The sequence below is a fragment of the Strongylocentrotus purpuratus genome, unplaced genomic scaffold, assembly GCF_000002235.5.
Source record: "Strongylocentrotus purpuratus isolate Spur 01 unplaced genomic scaffold, Spur_5.0 spur5_scaffold_18, whole genome shotgun sequence".
Lineage (NCBI taxonomy): Eukaryota > Metazoa > Echinodermata > Echinoidea > Camarodonta > Strongylocentrotidae > Strongylocentrotus > Strongylocentrotus purpuratus.
The window spans coordinates 26,398,117-26,416,416 of record NW_022145603.1 but is presented as its reverse complement, the minus strand read 5'-3'; the positions used below and the strand labels follow the sequence as shown (position 1 = coordinate 26,416,416).

Below are 18,300 nucleotides of genomic sequence, written 5' to 3'. Positions count from 1 at the left end.
TGGGGCTTCAAAGTGAGAGAGTTTTCAGTTTCTTCGTACAGAAGGTCATAATTCGCTGACACCAGACTTAGTGGAGATATTATTAACGGGAGCACAAATCTGCACTCATCAAACCCGTAGGCCAATCAAGAAATACCCCCCTCGTCTCTCGGAGAGTCTTCAGGTAATGCAAATGTCAGATAAGGACTTTACCATATGAGGAAAAGACATAGCATTACATAAGGCCTGTCAGTCACAACAATTTTGTGTTTTCAATAGACATGAATGAGAATGTTCTCTAGCTTTTTAGTCAGTGGGTTCACATTTCATGAAGTTTTATGAAACTCAGGCCTAAGTACTTTTTTATTAAAGCCGACACTTAATCTCATTGGTGATAATACTATATTTTGTGTTTCTTTCTTCATAACCACCATAGCCTGGAGAGCAGTCCCATGAAGTGATTATGTGTTCATACCAAGCTGCTAACTTCTACTCATACAAGTACACAGTAGATGGCATGAACATCTTCTTTGTCAGTATCCTTTTAATACGGAAGATATCCCTAGCTACTGTTGAAGTGTTTACAAACAGTGAATGCAAACGACTGTACTATTAATTGGTAATTAAATATGTTATTCTTCCTAATCGATGTAAAGCAGCAATATCTTTAGTTCAGTTCAGTTTATTTATTTATTTATTGCATTTCTAAAATGAAAAATCACTTTTACACGTACATAAGAAAACATATTTTCCATAATAAGTTATTCATTTTTGTATTAAAAAATAAAAGGTGAATATCAATTAGGGTATAATGTATCGTCAGAGAATAGAATAGGAGAACTTAATATGAAACCTGAGTTGGCCTTCTAGAAAAACGGTCACTACAACTTTATTAAGCCGAAAATGAAACATATGGAAAGACATTTAGGACACATATCTTTCCCAGGGGAATGCTCAGTACTCTAACAACTACTTTTTAAGAGGGCTCAGTGTAATAGAGCGGTGGTCTTGTAACCAGGAGTTCCAGGGTTCCAAACCAAGTGGATGCGCTAGTTTCGTTTGGTAAGGCATTAATCCTCATTACCACGTCCCTTGGAGAGGACTTAAAGGACAAGTCCACTCGAAAAATAACTTACTTTCAATAAAAGCAGAAAAATCAGACAAACCAATCAAAAAAAGTTTGAGCAAAATCGGATAACCAATAAGAAAGTTATGAATTTTTGAAAAAGTATGTAAAACTATGGAACAATGAGAATCACAACACAAATTGCCAAGATGGTTATCAGTTTGTGACGTCATGTCCTCACAACTTATCAATTGCTTTATATAGTTTAATCCCTTTAATTTCCCTTTTTATCCCCCAAAACTAGATTTCCCCATGCCTTTGCCCAGGTTATATGATTTGTATCATATTGCGTGCATGACATTTCCCAAAAACCTATAAATTTTGAAAAATTGATACTATTTTCTGAATATTGTATATTCATAATTATTGATTTTTATATAAATAGTTTATCAAAATTCAATTTTTCATGATTTAACTGGACAAAAATCACTCTTTATTTGTGCACCCACACAAAAACATATTACTAACAATCTAACTTGGATGCTGGTGTGAAGAAATAAGATTCTTAGGGTGAAAATAGGAAATTTATATTATCAATATAAAGAAAATGGATAGTGAGGACCATACGTCACAGACTCATGAGTGAGTTGCCAATTTGTCTAGTGATTTTCAAAGTTTTTCATGTCATTAAAAATTCATAACTTTCTTATTAGTTATCCGATTTTGCTCAAACTTATTTTGATTGGTTTGTCAGATTTTTCTGGTTCTATTAAAAGTAAGTTATTTTTGGAGTGGACTTGGGCTTTAATAGCTGTCGGTCCACTGGTTGTTTACTTACAAGCATTAACATGCTTTCTTAGCAGTCGGGTAAAACAACCATCGATCATCATCTATCATCATCTGTACTAATATTACCCTGGCTTTATCCCGTATCTGCCCAGAGGTACCTGGAGCATTCAAGGAATAAATTCCTACCAGCGACCTATTTAACACACCTGGGTGGAGATAGGCAAATGTAGCTTAGTGTTTTGCCAAAGGATGTCCGTGCCGTATCGAAACAAACCATGTGATCCAAATTCTGGTGTTTTAAGCAATGTTATCCATGTAAATAATAGATACCTTTTTCTTGGACTTGAATACATGTTATGTTTCCTTAAGTTTCTTTTCCCAGATATGCTTCTATTTGTCGTCATTGCAATAGTTGTAGGATTTGCAGACACGAACAACAGGTTCACTACAGCTAAAGGGGTATGCTATTTCCTGTTTACCATTATCCCCATATACTGTATCTCTCAACCCCCTCCCCCCACTATTTATCTGTACATTACATATACCGTATTCCAGTGTGCTCTGTCTCTGTCTCTGTCTGTCTCTCTATCTCTGTTTGTCTGTCCTTGTCTCTTTCTGTCTCTCTGTCTCAGTCTCTGTCTCTGTCTCTCTATCTATGTCTGTCTGTCCTTGTCTCTTTCTGTCTCTCTGTCTCTGTCTCTGTCTGTCTCTCTATCTCTGTCTGTCTGTCCTTGTCTCTTTCTGTCTGTCTCTCTGTCTCTGTCTGTCTCTCTATCTCTGTTTGTCTGTCCTTGTCTCTTTCTGTCTCTCTGTCTCGGTCTTTGTCTCTGTCTCTCTATCTATCTCTGTCTGTCCTTGTCTCTTTCTGTCTGTCTCTCTGTCTCTGTCTGTCTCTATATCTCCGTCTGTCTGTCTGTCCTTGTCTCTTTCTGTCTGTCTCTCTGTCTCTGTCTGTCTCTCTATCTCTGTTTGTCTGTCCTTGTCTCGTTCTGTCTCTCTGTCTGTCTCTCTATCTATCTCTGTCTATCCTTGTCTCTTTCTCTCTGTCTCTGTCTGTCTCTATATCTCTGTCTGTCTGTCTGTCTGTCCTTGTCTCTTTCTGTCTGTCTCTCTGTCTCTGTCTGTCTCTATATCTCTGTCTGTCTATCTGTCCTTCTCTCTTTATTCCTTTCATTTCAAGCCTGCAATTTAACCTGAAAGAAAGGGGGAAGAAATACTTGCAATCAATTCATGCCAATTTTGCGAGCGATCTAGTTTCTTAATTTATGGAATGAATTACAGTAGTGAACATTTGCAATACATGTAGATATGTTTTTCAGGGGCAGAAATTATTCACCATTTGTAAAAGTTTATATTTTTATGATGAATGTTATTGTGAATTCAGATCACTTAAAGGCATCGTTTAACAATGTTAAATCTGAGATGCACGGCCCTACGTGTTATCATTGTCTGTGATATGGTGAAATATTGAAGCCCTAAAAAAATTGCACTTCAAAATGATCAAGAAGTGCCCCCCAAAAAGTGGAAATATTTGAGTGACCGGTTTTACAATACTCTTTTCCTCAATAGCTGTATTGTTAGGAAAACGCGAAATTTGAATTGATTTCCAATCATAAATATCTTGATAATCAGCGATCGGCATGTAAAAGTCATGGGGTTCCTGACTGACCTAAAGGTTTATAATTATCATTGCAGCATGAGCTAAATCCAGGTATTTGTTTCAGAATCTAAGACAAAGTTACCCAATCCCTTTAAAGGTACTATGTCCCTTTTGCAGGCCAAAAAAATGAAAAGGTTAAATTCCAATGGCATTTGAAAGATAATAGTAATTTAGAACTCCCCTTAGAGAAAATGGGGCTTGAAAATGTCGTTAAGTGGGAAAATAACGACTTTTAGTTGTCAAATCGACTTAGGAGCTATAGAGCCAATACGTAATAGTCTTGATTTTCAGACCATTGTACCGCATGGTCGTACGTTTTATGCTGCGCAAAGATTCAATCAGTTTAATTTTGGCCTTTACAAAAAGTGGGTTATTGTAGTAGACAAATCCTTTACAGCTCAGTTTATGTAAGTTATTACCAAAGAAGAAGAAAAAGCCAGTCAGTCACTCAATACTGACAAAAGTGTCTGACAGTGAAGTCTAGCAAGTAAACGGGTTTCCTTGCATAATTTGAATATAAGGACACTGCTAACGTTTAAATTTCACAGATAGGATAAACATGACATATTCAAAATTTCCTGCAAAGTTCTACAAAATTTGAGGTTGGCTGCAAAAGGGACATAGTATCTTTGATATACCTGTTTTTCAAATAATTTATGAAGGGAAAAAATACCAAACCAATCATCACAAATGCACTGAGAATATAATGTTAAAAATAAACTCATGATTATGTACACATTATTTTACAGAGATTTGCAATGGGTCTTTTGGCTATTATACCATTGGCACACTACATTGGGATGGCTATTGCAAGGTATAGTTGAATTTGTTTCAGTTTTGTAAACTTGAGGGCATTCTTTATCTCTCTTTGATATTAGACTTTTTCAAGGCCAAAATACTCACTTCATATTAAATAAAAAAAAAAATTCTACAGTAGACCGGTTTACTAATATACCGGTATTCAAATTTATGGATGTTTCTTTCCTTGGTACCTATTGACAAGATATTCCGTTAACCTGTTGTTGATGAATGAACTTCAATACCGGTGCGTGTGTGTGTGTGTGTGCAGGTGTGGGTATGTGAGGATGCGTGTGTGGGTGAGGGTGTGAGCGTGAAGGTGTACGTGTGGGTGGATCTTTGTGGGTGTGTGAGGATGCATGTGTGGGTGAGGGTGTGAGCGTGAAGGTGTACGTGTGTTTGGATCTTTGTGGGTGTGTGAGGATGCGTGTGTGGGTGAGGGTGTGATTGTGAAGGTGTGCGTGTGTTTGGATCTTTGTGGGTGTGTGAGGATGCGTGTGTGGGTGAGGGTGTGATTGTGAAGGTGTGCGTGTGTTTGGATCTTTGTGGGTGTGTGAGGATGCGTGTGTGGGTGAGGGTGTGATTGTGAAGGTGTGCGTGTGTTTGGATATTTGTGGGTGTGTGAGGATGCGTGTGTGGGTGAGGGTGTGATTGTGAAGGTGTGCGTGTGTTTGGATCTTTGTGGGTGTGTGAGGGTGCGTGTGTGGGTGAGGGTGTGATTGTGCGTGTGTGGATGAGGGTGTGATTGTGAAGGTGTGCGTGTGTTTGGATCTTTGTGGGTGTGTGAGGATGCGTGTGTGGGTGAGGGTGTGATTGTGAAGGTGTACGTGTGGGTGGATCTTTGTGGGTGTGTGAGGATGCGTGTGTGGGTGAGGGTGTGAGCGTGAAGGTGTACGTGTGTTTGGATCTTTGTGGGTGTGTGAGGATGCGTGTGTGGGTGAGGGTGTGATTGTGAAGGTGTACGTGTGTTTGGATCTTTGTGGGTGTGTGAGGATGCGTGTGTGGGTGAGGGTGTGATTGTGAAGGTGTGCGTGTGTTTGGATATTTGTGGGTGTGTGAGGATGCGTGTGTGGGTGAGGGTGTGATTGTGAAGGTGTGCGTGTGTTTGGATCTTTGTGGGTGTGTGAGGGTGCGTGTGTGGGTGAGGGTGTGATTGTGCGTGTGTGGATGAGGGTGTGATTGTGAAGGTGTGCGTGTGTTTGGATCTTTGTGGGTGTGTGAGGATGCGTGTGTGGGTGAGGGTGTGATTGTGAAGGTGTACGTGTGGGTGGATCTTTGTGGGTGTGTGAGGATGCGTGTGTGGGTGAGGGTGTGAGCGTGAAGGTGTACGTGTGTTTGGATCTTTGTGGGTGTGTGAGGATGCGTGTGTGGGTGAGGGTGTGATTGTGAAGGTGTACGTGTGTTTGGATCTTTGTGGGTGTGTGAGGATGCGTGTGTGGGTGAGGGTGTGATTGTGAAGGTGTGCGTGTGTTTGGATCTTTGTGGGTGTGTGAGGATGCGTGTGTGGGTGAGGGTGTGATTGTGAAGGTGTATGTGTGGGTGGATCTTTGTGGGTGTGTGAGGATGCGTGTGTGGGTGAGGGTGTGATTGTGAAGGTGTACGTGTGGGTGGATCTTTGTGGGTGTGTGAGGATGCGTGTGTGGGTGAGGGTGTGATTGTGAAGGTGTACGTGTGTTTGGATCTTTGTGGGTGTGTGAGGATGCGTGTGTGGGTGAGGGTGTGATTGTGAAGGTGTATGTGTGGGTGGATCTTTGTGGGTGTGTGAGGATGCGTGTGTGGGTGAGGGTGTGATTGTGAAGGTGTGCGTGTGTTTGGATCTTTGTGGGTGTGTGAGGATGCGTGTGTGGGTGAGGGTGTGATTGTGAAGGTGTATGTGTGGGTGGATCTTTGTGGGTGTGTGAGGATGCGTGTGTGGGTGAGGGTGTGATTGTGAAGGTGTACGTGTGGGTGGATCTTTGTGGGTGTGTGAGGATGCGTGTGTGGGTGAGGGTGTGATTGTGAAGGTGTACGTGTGTTTGGATCTTTGTGGGTGTATGAGGATGCGTGTGTGGGTGAGGGTGTGATTGTGAAGGTGTATGTGTGGGTGGATCTTTGTGGGTGTGTGAGGATGCGTGTGTGGGTGAGGGTGTGATTGTGAAGGTGTACGTGTGGGTGGATCTTTGTGGGTGTGTGAGGATGCGTGTGTGGGTGAGGGTGTGATTGTGAAGGTGTGCGTGTGTTTGGATCTTTGTGGGTGTGTGAGGATGCGTGTGTGGGTGAGGGTGTGATTGTGAAGGTGTGCGTGTGTTTGGATCTTTGTGGGTGTGTGAGGGTGCGTGTGTGGGTGAGGGTGTGATTGTGCGTGTGTGGATGAGGGTGTGATTGTGAAGGTGTGCGTGTGTTTGGATCTTTGTGGGTGTGTGATTGTGCGTGCGTAGGGAAACGCCAGCAACCGCGGACCACTCCATAGAAAACTACCTCAAACCGCGGACGTACCTGCAATGGGGGACCGTCCACGGTTGCGATACCGGTTCCGCCGTATCAAATTTACGACGTAGGGGGCGTTTGAATATTAGATGTCACAGCGTGTAGGCAACATCGACTGGATCAGTCCGATGTGTATCGCGAAATGTCACAGCGCCCCCTTTTGACTGTGCGGGAGAGGCGCTCGCTACCTGGATCATCCCATAGGAGGTACGTCCGCGGTTTGATGTAGTTTTCTATGGAGTGGTCCGCGGTTGCTGGTGATTACCTACGCACACACACACAAGTACTAAACTTTGTCCACGGTTGACAGCATTTCCCTGTAGTGGTGTGTGGGTGAGGGTGTGATTGTGAAGGTGTGCGTGTGTGCGTGTGGGATGGTTCTGCTTGTTTCAGTTTCCCCTTTGGTGGTCGGGTGATTTTGGTGGTTGCCCAGATGGTGTAGATGAGAATTGACTATTGGTCGCTCGTCTGTATAGGTAGGGTTGGTGTCTGCAGAGGTCCTCTGTTTCACCTTTTTTGTCTCGGGGGGGGGGGGGGGGCTTCCATTTGTACAATATTTATTTTGTTACTTTTTAAATTTTCTTCCATTTAAAAAACTATTTTGTACTATTTACTTTATTTTATTGTTTTATTTTGTTCGGTAATTTGGATTCGAATTATGTAAATTAATTGTAAATATTGTGATTTCTTTTGATTTTCCAATAAAATCACAAATTAAAAACAAACAAAAACAAAAAACAAACAGGCACAAAATGACTAAATACCCTACATTTTCCTATTAAATGTAATTTCACTATTCATTCCTGCAGTATTTCAGCCCAGAGTAACCACGTTGTAGGAGCAGTCCTGAACGCAACCTTTGGATCTATCGTAGAGATCATCCTCTACATCTCGTCTCTCCTCAAGCAGCGGGGTAATGTACCGCAGGGTATCTGCTACTCTGAGATAGTCAAGTCAGCCCTGACAGGAACCCTGCTTGCTACCATGCTCTTTATACCAGTAAGTTCTCATGAATAATCGATTTGCATGAGAGTCCTCATGAATAATTCATTTTGTAAGATGCTTCCCAAATTGCAGGGGTTTGTAAGTAAGATGATCATGACTGCATTGAAGCAGGGGGGTAATGTACCGCCGGGTATCTGCTACTCTGAGATTGTCAAGTCAGCCCTAACAGGAACCCTGCTTGCAACCATGCTCTTTATACCAGTAAGTTCACATGAATGGTCGTTTAGAGCCCTCATGAATAATGGTGTGTATTGCAAGGTTTTGGAATCATCAAAATTATAGGAATTTTGGCCCAGTCTTGGTAAAGTTACAAGCACTGTACACAGAAAGATGTATATGGGACTACACGAACATGTGGTGTAAAAATCTGTCCTGATCTTTATCCTGTTACATGCAATATTTAGAATATAAAGGCATTTAAAGAGCCATGATTTTCAGGGAAGATTTTTAATATAATGTTCTTCCACACTTGCATAATAAGCTCACAAATTATTTTTCACCTCTTGCCCAGAATTCAACCATCTCTTTAATACTCTGTACCCTATGGTTTTCACCCCTATCTCTAGGGTATTTGCATGATGGTTGGAGGACTGAAGCACAAAGAGCAGCGTTTCAACGTTCGGTCTATGTCGGTCAGTGCAACGCTTCTCTTCATATCGGTAGTGGGAGTGTTCACTCCTACGATCTTCACCATCACGCTAGGAGGCTTTGAGTGCAGTGTGAGTAGGCAGGCCTGATAATTACCCAATTTAAATTGGTTTCCCCATTTTTTTTTTTCCAGATTTGTTTTTTCTTCCCGATTTCCCCCTTATTTTCTCTATTCTTCCCAATTTTCTTACTCAAAGGGGGGAATGGGGGGGGGGGATTAACAAAGTTGGGCTTAACAATTATGGAAAGCCGTTAGCATCTATGAAAATATTTTGTAAAAGTTATTTTTAAAGGTATAAAATGTTGATTTGAATCATTCATATTTGCTATTATCAAGGAGATTTCATGTTCTTGATGTGGAATTTATCAAAAGTCTAAAATGCTTATATTTATTAGAGGTTTGCCTTGTAATCCTTTACAGCAATGTTTCAACTCTACAAATCATACGGCACTGCTATGCTCGGGATGTACCTATGTCTACAAACTTGTAAGTCTTTTGATTTTTCTCTTTTGTACCTGAATGCAATTCTTTGCAATTCAGCTGTTTAGGTTGCATTTCTAATCTTGCAGAAATGGCACTCTACATCTAGATCTGTTGTCATATCTGTATTTGTATTAAGTAAACATGTTTTTGTAAATGTAAAGTAAATGAATGGAGTACATAAGGCTTTAGAGCCGGACAGCATTACTTGTAGTTACTTGCGCCCTCTATATAGCAAATAATGCCTAAGTGGTACCAGTTCGTCCCCCATGGTCCCCTTTTTCATATGTTAATTGAGAGTTGATTTGATGAGATAACCACCTGTCAGTGACCATGCAGGGAGGGCCAATCCCTCCTGGCCAAACGAGTGCAGATAGGCTTTAATATTTCACTGTTGTTTAAAGAAATTTGTCTTTGTTATATTTGTAGTATAAATAGTACATGAAATATTAAACGGTGAATAGTTTTAAGTAAAAGAAGTAGCAGACATGTGCATTGATTAATTTATTCACAAGTCGCTTATATCTGTGCATAGAGATGCTACTCAGGGCATAGAGATGCTACAGCAAAGATATGCACTTTAAAATGCAAAGCACCGTAGTATTATTGTTTTCAGTTTCTAATTTAGTAATATCTTTTAAAGAAATTGTATTTTAAGATGAGATTTGCATAAAGTATACTGTCGTGGAACCCCAAACAAACATATGACAGAAATACAGTTCACAACTAATTTGTTCATACCCCTCGTAAATTTTATTCTTTTTGCATTTTTTCGTAACTCAAGAATAAAAGATGCACTGATAAAATTATGACCTTTGTTAATACTTTTAGATGTAAGCTTTAATATGTCACAATTTCAAAAAACATTAATCTAGTCAAATGATTTTTTCCTAACTGAATAAATTACAAAATTTGGTAAGGGTATGAATAACTTATTTGTCAAATGTATGTCTCTAAGAAAGGCTTTCTAGACGATGTAATCACAGAATGTGGAGCAACAGGGTATGAAACGGATGGCTCAAGACCGAGGAACTCGGAGAGACACTTGATATAGAAGTTTGATTGGGTTAATGAACCTGTCATAAACTGACAGATCACTATTGATGATGTCTCTAACATATTGCGATTCTTTGACTTGTATTATTTCTCTGCTTATTTCTCGCTCTCTTCTAGAATGAAGACTCTGACTTTCTGAATCACAAGTTGCGTCCGTTGGTCTATGTCTGTATCGCCTTGCTCTTCTTAGCCTACGTCATCGGCCTCATATTCTCTCTCAAGACTCATACACATATTATTCAAGAAAGTAGCTCCCATGCGGGAACATCACAAGGTATTTTGTTGTTTGTATTTATTTGTTTTTGTTGACATGACTTAGCTCTATCAGTTGTTGTTGTTTTTTATTAATTTGTTTTTGTTGACACAGCTTAGCTCTATCAGTTGTTGTTTTTATTTATTTGTTTTTGTTGACACAGCTTAGCTCTATCAGTTGTTGTTGCTGTTTTTATTTATTTGTTTTTGTTGACACAGCTTAGCTGTACCAGTTGTTGTTGTTTTTTACACAGAGTAGCTCTATCGGCCAAGTAAAAGAATTGAATGGTGTTCAGATTGTTGTGTCATGGTCTAGGGGTTTCAACATTTGACAGGTCTGAAAGTCGTTTGTTCAAGCCCAAGCAGGACACTTATCTTCCGCAAGACTGTTACAGTTGCCTCACTGATGGAGTAAATTGGTACCTGGTAGGAAAAGATTCATAAAACCTCTGTTTACTGCAAAATGTGTAGGTGGCCTATCGAAAGTTGAGATAATATTTGGAGTATATATCCATTTATATCAATCTATATCCACCTAACTCACTCACTCTCTCTCTCTCTCTCCCTTTCCTCTCTCTCTCCCCTCTCTCTCTCTCTCTTTATTTCAGGTAACTCACACATTAAAACCTGATGTACACTGGGGTAGAATCAAAAGCACCGTCATCTTAATGGTAGCTGTAGCGCTGATGTCTCCATCCCTCCATCCATCTATCTATCTATTTATCTATCCATCTATCCCTCCATCCATCTATCTATCCATCTATTTATCCATCTTTATCCAACTATATCAATCTCTTTCTCTCTTTATTTCAGCTAACACACACAGTAAACCTGATGTACACTGGGGTAGAATCAAGAGTACTATCATCTTACTAGTAGCTGTAGCGCTGATGTCTCTTAGTGCCGAGGTGGTTGTGCAGAATCTAGAGCCAATTATAAGTAGTTCTACGGTCATAAAACCTGTAAGTGTGTCTATTTTCTAAACGGTTGAACTTTCAAAACTGTGCTATTACTGTTGATTTAGCTATTTTCGTCTTTTGACAGTTGGTGCAAACTTTGCAAATTTCTTGGATCTATAATAGTCAAATTTATTTACTTTTAAAACTATTGTTATTAATTTTGTTGATACAATATTTTACATTTTTACAAATTCATCATTTGTGAATTCTGTTGTAATTTTTGTTTTTCTAAAATTACCTCAATTTTTGTAAATGTGTACATTTCTCTGTCATCAAAATTAAACCAATGAACATTTTATTGAAAACCATTTGGTCCATAATGCAAAGACATTTTCGTTTATTGCAATATATTCATATGCTGACAATTAAATAATAATACTCAGTTTTTACATAGCACTTATTAGAATCACTAAGTGCTTCCAAACTTGGACATTATTACCCCGGCTTTAGCTGTGCTGCCATTGCGGCGCTCTAGCATTTCAAAGCATTGATTAAATATATTTATATATTTCCTATCAGGTATTCATTGGTGTGACAGTCTTAGCTGTTGTTCCTGACTTACCTGAAATCATTAACGGCATCCAGTTTGCTCTGAAAAACAACATTAATCTCAGGTAAATCTTCTACGTCTTTATGGTGTTCAGGGGGATGTTTCATAAAGCTGTTCGTAAAGTTACGCATGACTTTACAAACAACTTTTGTATGAAGTGCCAGATAAGATGCCCAACATTTTTCCTGATGTTTTAGCAAAGTGTGACTATATTTCCAATAGCCTCAATTAAATTATGGAAAAAATATTCTTTGAATTAATTTTTTTTGTTATAATAAGAATGTTGATCTGCATCTCCATAGTTCAACTTTAGTTGATGCAGTTAAAAATGATCGAGCATCCCATTTGGCTTTTCATATTTAAGTCATTCGTAAAGTCATGCGTAACTTTACGAACAGCTTTATGAAACACCCCCCCTGAGTGCACTTACCAGAGACACCTTGCATTAAACTTACTGCTGATGGTAACTTTACCATCAGTAAGAACTACCATGGCAACGTCACTCAACAGCCAATCAAATCAAGGTTTCCATGGACGTTACCATTAATGGTAAAATTACCACCAATGCCAAGTTTTATGCGATGGGGCTCTGGTTTTCATGTTTTTAAGGGTCTTTAACTTTTTCTATTCCTAGATTTATCATTATTTAGTTACCGGTAAGTTTCTTTCTACTTTTTTTTCTTTATATCGTTGGATAATCTCATTTTGTGATTCTGGGTAAATCTATGAATTTACATCCATGTCTCTAGTCGCTGATTATTTCATATAATGGCATATTATTTAGTATCCCTGTACTATATTGTACGTTTGACCATATTTCATTGTTATTTTGTATGTTACCAAGTCTGGTGTCAGCTGATTATGACCTACCGCACATAGAAACTGCCTACTATGTCCCATTAAGTGACTGAAAGAAATTACCATTTTTTATTTCATGGCATGATTTTTGTTCCCAGCTTGGAGATTGGATGCTCAGTAGCTGTTCAAGTGTGTCTCTTGCAGATTCCTGTCTTAGTCATAGTGGATGCCATTGTGGTAAGTGAAGGCGTGATAGCTCAGTCAGTAGAGCAGTGATATCGTAATCCCGTGACCCGGGCTCGAAACCAAGTTGATACACTAGTGCCCATTGGTAAGGCATTAATCCTCATTACCAGGTCCCTCAGAGAGGACCTAAAGCCGTCGGCCGTCTGGTTGCTTACTAACAAGCAATAATGCTTTCTTAGCAGTTGGGTAAAATAACCACCACCACTAAAATAAAGACGTGTTCTCTTCAATAGTAAAGTTAACACAATCCTGATAAGGCACACTGCATTGTATGATGATAAGGACTGCACTTTGAAAAGAAATTTAGATAGATTTGGAGATGTGGAATTCTTTGAAATATCGGTCTTACATCAGGCCTAAAAAAAAAGATGTTGTATTGCCCTTTAGGTGCTAAAACACGGACTGTTCGGTCGCAAATCTTTTTTTTTTCCCCTATTTTTTTTTTTTACTCCCTTTTTGGGCTGATATTTCTCAGTTTTGAATACTTTAATACAATTTTTTCTCTAAAACATGGGGGGGGGGGGAAAATAAAAGTCGACCGTAGATTTCAAGATTTTGGGGTCGGTCGCAAAAGGCAATACATCATCTTTTTTTTTAGGCCTTAGTAATATCCCAATAGTCATATGAATAGTTCATGGAAGTTGTGTGATGCTGTAAGTCTACCAGATCAAGAAAATGCCTACCGTATTTGCCGGCGTAAAGGCTGCAGTATTTTTGGAAGAGTAAATATCAAAAAGTCGGGGTGCGGCCTATGCGCCGAAAGAGTAAACAAATCGTAAGTCAAAACCATGAAAAAACAGCACGAATTTGTACATATGGGACTACAATAACTATACCACTATGGTACAGGACATTTTCACACATCTTACTGACAATTTTATCTTGCATTGTTAACATGAAGACGAAAATAAACTTCATAAAACAACATCTGCCGATAGATCTTGATCTGAGTTCGTGCCAATGCATCGCAAAAGTAAAAGAAGGGACCTATGCTAGATATTTATGGATGGAAATCAAAATTTCATTTTTCGTTCTCCTGACGGTTTTTATAACACTATAGTCTATTGGGGAAAATTGAGTGTGGTAAAACCGGTCACTCAGAGATATTTACTTTTTTGAGGCACTTCAAGAACATTTTGAGGCGCATATTTTTTAGGGCTTCAATATTACACCATATCCCAGACACTGATGACATATAGGGCCATGTATCTCAGATTTGATATTGTTAAACAATGCCTTTAATGTATTTTGTCCGTAGAACCTAGGATTTAATCTGGTGTTCAACGAACTCCATCTCTGGTCTGTCATCATTAGCGTCATCATCATTAACTACATCTTTGTCGATGGAAAGTCAGATTATTTTCAAGGTAAGCCGTTCACTCTGATATATATAAGGGGAGGCGCGATAGCTCAGTCTGTAGAGTAGTGGTCTCGTGATCCGGTGACCCGGGTTCAAAACCAAGTCAATGCGCTAGTGCCCTTTGGTAAGGCAGTAATCCTTATTACCAGGTCCCTCGGAGAGGACCTAAAGCTGTCGGCCGTCTGGTTGCTTACTTACAAGCATTTATGCTTTCTTAGCAGTCAGGTAAAATAACCACCACCACATCCATTCAATATACAGGTGCTTTCCTAAGGTACATGCGGGGCCCAAAAGTTATATCCATGAACCGCCCCCGCCCCCCTCCAAGTTTAAACAGTGAAACCTGTCTATAGAGACCACCCACTCTTCATAAAAACATTTGAAACATACAAATACAGAATGGAATGATTAAAAAAAAGATCAAGATACCGGTAGTGATAAAACTTACAATAGCAATTTATGTGAGCATTTGGAATAGGCAGAAATGAGGGATACCTTAAATGAAGACCTACCCTACACATACAGGGAAAAAGAAAACAAAAAGAACTTACTTTCATGAACAATCAGAGATAAAAACACTAACAAGAGAGTGTAACAAATTTTCTTTACAAAAGTGTCAAAGTGCCCATGCTTTTTCCTGATTATTGTACATATTTAAAGGCACACTTTCCTACTTGTAGCTACTTGCTCCCTCTATATAGAAAACTTCCCCAATCGGTGCCTGTTGGTCCCCCATGATCCTTTTTTTCTTATGTTAAATGAGAGCTGAGTTAATGAGATAGCCACCTGTCACAGTGACCTCGCTGGGTTGCTGGGTGGTCTAATCCCTTCTGGCTGAAATAATAAAGCCTGCCTTTAACAGAACTTGTTTATATTTCATTTCAGGTTGTATGCTGTGTATCATCTATTTCTTTCTTCTTGCCATGTTCTTCTTTGCTGGTGATTCCACCAAGACAGACTGCAGCATACTTAATGGATAGTACTTAAAGCCCCACTGCACTACTTATAGCTACTTGCGCCCTCTATACAGCCAACAATGCCTAAGCGGTACCCGTTGATCCCCCATGATGCCCTTTTTCTGATGTTGACCACCTGCCAGTGACCTTGCAGGGAGGTCTAATCCCTCCATGCCCAAATAGTGCAGAGGGCCTTTAATATGTGAGGTGATTGAACGCTGTACACTCAGTGTGTAGAATTAATTAGCAGAACACGCCCTTAATTAGAAAATCCAATCACTGTGAGTTATCTCTTAATACGATTTGCTGGATAATTTACTGTAGTTTATTTATGTTTGTGTAATTATTTATGTTTTTATGGAATGTACAAAATTCTGCAATTCAGCCATCTAGCTCCAAAATAAATTTTCAATAAAACCATTACCATTAATACTGGACACAACATTGTATGGAATGATACCCATATTATTGAATTTGAAACATGCTTCTGGTCAAAAAAGGTGAAATTAAGCATCCATCTTGATAAAAAAGGTTTAATCCTTCACTGACTAGGGCTCTGGCTATGTATTTTCAACTATCTTCGCTCCTGTGATCTCAAAGCAGTAGACAGCAAGAAACTGTGTGAATATAATAACTGAGCTTGAGAAGGTCCACAAGAGTGGATGAAAGCTTGCCTGCGAGATGTTAAGGTCGATTGAAGTTTAAACTGCATGTTAGAATGAACCCATTTAGTGTCTCTATGGTTTTTCAACAATATATTTTTTAAATATTTCAAGAGAGACCAAATTTGACCTTCTATGCTTTGTTGCATTGTTGGATTGGGTATGAAAAATCCGAGTTCCATGAGAAAAATCTTCTGCTTACTTGCGCCCGTCTTTTATGCTAGCTGAACGTGAGATAGCTGTCAGTGTCCATGTGCAGCAGGTCATAATTCGCTGACAATGTATTATTGACAACACCTATTATTTGGTAAAAGCCCAAATTGTGTTTAATTACCCATGTGAGCCTTCTACAATGCGTCTTTAATTATTTGTGCTTATATAGAATGAATTTTCAGGTTTTAGCGTTTTTGAGAAATCTCATTGTATGATTCAAGACGTATTCATTTTAAACATAGTTCTCAAAGAATGAACTTTTGTGTGTGTGTACTAAATTGGACATGTACCTACAAATTGTTGAATATTGCCCCCGTTTTTTGTATAGTGTGCTTTAAACTTGTGTGATTTCCTTTTTATACTTTATATATGTAGGTCAGGGGTCAGGAGTGGATGGGGGAGGGAGTGCTCACACTCGTCCAGACCCCCTCCCCCGTTTTTTTTTTTTTAGGGGGGAGGGGGGTACAAAATCATGAAGCCACCCCTTTAGGATTTACACATGTATATGGGCACATTTATATTCTATACGACATTCCAGATTTTCAAGTATTAGTGTTTTAAAGATTTAAGGTGCTTAAGGGGGTATCTCACTGAGGGAAGAATGCTTGCGAACATAGCGAATTTGGGGTTTCGCCAGGGTTCGTAAAAGGTTGCAAGAAAGTTTGCAAACAGTTTTCATTGTCGCAAACATTTTTTCTTGTCTGCAAATTTATTTTATTATAATTTGGGGTTTCGCCAGGGTTCGTAAAAGGTTGCAAGAAAGTTTGCAAACAGTTTTCATTGTCGCAAACATTTTTTCTTGTCTGCAAATTTATTTTTATTATAATTTGGGGTTTTGCCAGGGTTCGTAAAAGGTTGCAAGAAAGTTTGCAAACAGTTTTCATTGTCGCAAACATTTTTTCTTGTCTGCGAATTTATTTTTCCGCAAACAGATGGAAGCGTTTGCAGAACAGTCGTAAGCCTTTGCAAACGGTTGTAAGACTGTGTCGCTCTTTGTTTCACCAATGCTAGCGACCACGTTACCATATCGTTCCTTCATAAAATTGACCCATTGAGTACCAGGGGTTAGCAAAAGGTCCCAAACGTACACAAATAGTTGCTAATCTTCGCAAAAACTGTCGCTGACATTTGCTTACAGTCGATAATAGTCGCCAACTGCCTTTTGCAAACACTTTCGGAAACATATGTTGCTAATTGTCGCTAATAATCACTAAAAGTCGCTGATTTTTGCCAACCTTTGTCAGAAAAGTTAGTGAATCCAAATTCGCAACGTTTGTAAGCATTTGCCGCTCAGTGAGATACCCCCTTTAGGAGTTGATGGGTAAGAAAATGGTTTTAAACTCATTACCCTAGTATGTATACATACTTTTGTATGCATTTTAGTATGTTCTTGTAAAAATCTCTTTGTAGCCCAGAGAACAAGGTCATCACTTTGAGACCCAGTTTTCTTTACAAAGACTAAGATCGACTTTTAGTTAGGCTTGACTATGGCAGTTCATTCATGCCACTGTTTGCTCTTACCATTCCGATCTTTAGATAATATTTTCCCTTCAATAATGTATTATCAAAAACTGTTAATACTGTAGATTTGTGACCATGATTTGAACGACCCGTGAGAGACCAATGCCAGTATTAAAATAGTGAGAGCAAACAGTGGCATGAACAGCCTGCCATAGTTAAGTCCAACTTAAAGTCAAAATTAGTCTTTGTGAAACACCCTCCCTCCCCTCATGTTTATGGAACCAATTATTAGCTCATATATATATACCGTCCTTTTTATAAAGCAAATAGTACCTGAATGTAATTCAGCACAATATATATTATCCTGTGATCTATTTTGTATTTCTTCTTCCTTACTCTCTCATTTTCATGGTGCGCTTGAAATAGATTTACTAGATAAAGATGCCGCAATATAATTGCGCGTTATTATTACTAGTAACACCATACTGAAATCTTTGATGGAGTCGGTATTCTGTATTAATGTATAGGACATAATAGCTTGCCTCATAACATGTTCAAGCAGCAGTGGAAATTGTACATGAACAGTACCTCAATTCATGATCATTTTTGTAAACATGTATTGTATTTATTCAATTTCATTGATGTACATTTATAATCTGTTCATAAACATATCAATCAATTTACAATGCAATGTAACTAATCAATATTCTGTTTGTAAACATATATATCGTATAAATCAATTTACAATGCAATGTATGTAACGTTAATCCCTTGAATGCTTTAGTGCCTTATCATGGCGGCTGAGTTACAACCGGGGTAATAATGTGATACTTTGTAATACTCGCAGTAGAATAATATTCACATAATAGTTGCGCTTTATGAATGGACATATCAT

General features: G+C 38.9%; 1 protein-coding gene across 1 annotated transcript in view; it reads left to right on the top strand.

Moving 5' to 3' along the window:
• Positions 1 to 16,574, top strand: part of LOC582800 (low affinity vacuolar monovalent cation/H(+) antiporter) — a 28,712-nt gene extending 12,138 nt beyond the window's left edge. Inside the window, exons 9-20 of the mRNA XM_782738.5 lie at positions 416 to 515; positions 2,217 to 2,293; positions 4,244 to 4,308; positions 7,568 to 7,757; positions 8,330 to 8,482; positions 8,833 to 8,898; positions 10,066 to 10,222; positions 11,014 to 11,162; positions 11,679 to 11,773; positions 12,666 to 12,744; positions 14,012 to 14,120; positions 14,999 to 16,574. Coding sequence (XP_787831.4) covers positions 416 to 515; positions 2,217 to 2,293; positions 4,244 to 4,308; positions 7,568 to 7,757; positions 8,330 to 8,482; positions 8,833 to 8,898; positions 10,066 to 10,222; positions 11,014 to 11,162; positions 11,679 to 11,773; positions 12,666 to 12,744; positions 14,012 to 14,120; positions 14,999 to 15,093 — 1,335 coding nt within the window. The 3' untranslated portion in view covers positions 15,094 to 16,574. The remainder of the gene's footprint in view (positions 1 to 415; positions 516 to 2,216; positions 2,294 to 4,243; positions 4,309 to 7,567; positions 7,758 to 8,329; positions 8,483 to 8,832; positions 8,899 to 10,065; positions 10,223 to 11,013; positions 11,163 to 11,678; positions 11,774 to 12,665; positions 12,745 to 14,011; positions 14,121 to 14,998) is intronic.
• Positions 16,575 to 18,300: the final 1,726 nt, after the last annotated feature.